The 1,554-nt window shown below is 38.0% G+C and overlaps 1 protein-coding gene across 1 annotated transcript; it reads left to right on the forward strand.

Moving 5' to 3' along the window:
- The first annotated feature begins 303 nt into the window (after positions 1–303).
- On the forward strand, positions 304–1,290 carry LOC145046565 (uncharacterized). Its single transcript, XM_078994850.1, has 2 exons — positions 304–862; positions 1,022–1,290. The coding sequence occupies exons 1-2, from the start codon at positions 304–306 to the stop codon at positions 1,288–1,290; spliced, it is 828 nt and encodes a 275-aa protein (XP_078850976.1).
- Positions 1,291–1,554: the final 264 nt, after the last annotated feature.

Below are 1,554 nucleotides of genomic sequence, written 5' to 3' on the forward strand. Positions count from 1 at the left end.
AATATGCATTTAATCTCCAAGGCCTTATGGTATACATACCACGAATCGATTCGTGGTCTAGTTGGCCATGAGAAAAGCTCGTGCACACCACACCGACATTCCGTGGTCGGGCGTGATCGTGATCCTTCGTGTTCCCGACGACGAATTCAAACGAAGAAGGTGATTGGCGGTTGGTTTTTTTGGCTTTTGAACGGTTATTTTTTTTTCCAAACTCAATTCAGTAACATAAATAAACCTTTTATTTTTACCAAAACTTACATCTCATTCTAACATTCATTCTCTAAAACCACAAAACACATATATATGGATTCCACAAAACATATGAAATTTTTAAAAACTTTTGACTCGGATGACGACATAGAATTCGTCGAGACATTCTTCAACGTTGTGCAATACACTCACGACGAAGAAAGTTCGAATGCTGCTCGTACAAGGGTGGTCGTCAATCGTGATCGCCAAGCCGCACACGACTTATTGGTATGTGATTACTTTGCCGATAACTGTCTTTATAATGACGACTCATTCGAATGTCGTTTTCATCTGAATAAGCCTATATTTTTACGTATTAGTAATGCTTTAGAATCTCGTTATGATTTTTTCAAGCAAAAACCCGACGCTAAGCGAAGAATGAGTTTTAGTAGTATACAAAAATGTGTGGCTGCTCTTAGGTATTTGGGATACATTATAGCATTTGATGCATCTAACGAATACTTGAAAGTATCCGAGAGGATCGTAATTGAATGTGTTGATTGGTTTTCTGCATGTGTTTATGAGGTTTTTCAAGAAGAATATTTGCGCAAACATACTCAACGTGATATTGAGAAATTATATCCGGCTCATGAAGAGAAGCATGGATTTCCAGGTATACTTAGTAGTCTAGATTGTACGCATGTGACTTGGGAAAAATGTCCAAATGCATAGCGTAGTCGGTTCACTCTAGGAGATATAGGTGAACCAACTATCATCCTAGAAGCTATTGCATTTCAAGATTTGTGGATATGACATGCCTTTTTTGGAGTAGCGAGGTCTAACAACGATCTTAATGTTCTTGGTCAGTCTCCACTTTCCAACGATATTTGGACCGACAAAATACCTGATATGACGTTCACAGTGAACGGGCATGCATACAAATACAATTACTACCTTGGTGAAGGGATATACCCGGATTATTCTACATTGATGAATGCATACTCGATTCCTCGAAATGAAAAGGCAAAGTTGTTTACAAAAAAACAGGAATCGGCGAGAAAGGATATCGAGAGGGCATTTGGAGTCCTTAAGCAGACATGACATGTAGTGAAATATGTTACATGACTCTGGAATAAAGAAAGAATTAAACGAATGGTCCTAGCATGTATTATAATACATAATATGATTATTGAAGATGAAGGTCGAGCAATTTGTACGTATGATCCGAACAACGTTGTCGTTCCTATTGAGGAGTTCGTACATGGAACAAACGTGTTTTTAGAGCAAGTTGTTGAAATTCATAACAGTGAAATGTGTTGCAATCTTCGAGAAGATGTCGTGGAACATTTGTACCAACATAAGATG

Source organism: Lactuca saligna, chromosome 5, assembly GCF_052625555.1.
Source record: "Lactuca saligna cultivar CGN05327 chromosome 5, ASM5262555v1, whole genome shotgun sequence".
NCBI lineage: Eukaryota > Viridiplantae > Streptophyta > Magnoliopsida > Asterales > Asteraceae > Lactuca > Lactuca saligna.

Excerpts from the sequence above, each read along its gene's own strand:
- LOC145046565 (XM_078994850.1), top strand. The coding sequence starts at position 304 with ATGGATTCCACAAAACATATGAAATTTTTAAAAACTTTTGACTCGGAT. Across the intron at positions 863-1,021 it reads AGAGAAGCATGGATTTCCAG|CGAGGTCTAACAACGATCTT; the intron begins GTATACTTAGTA and ends TTTTTGGAGTAG.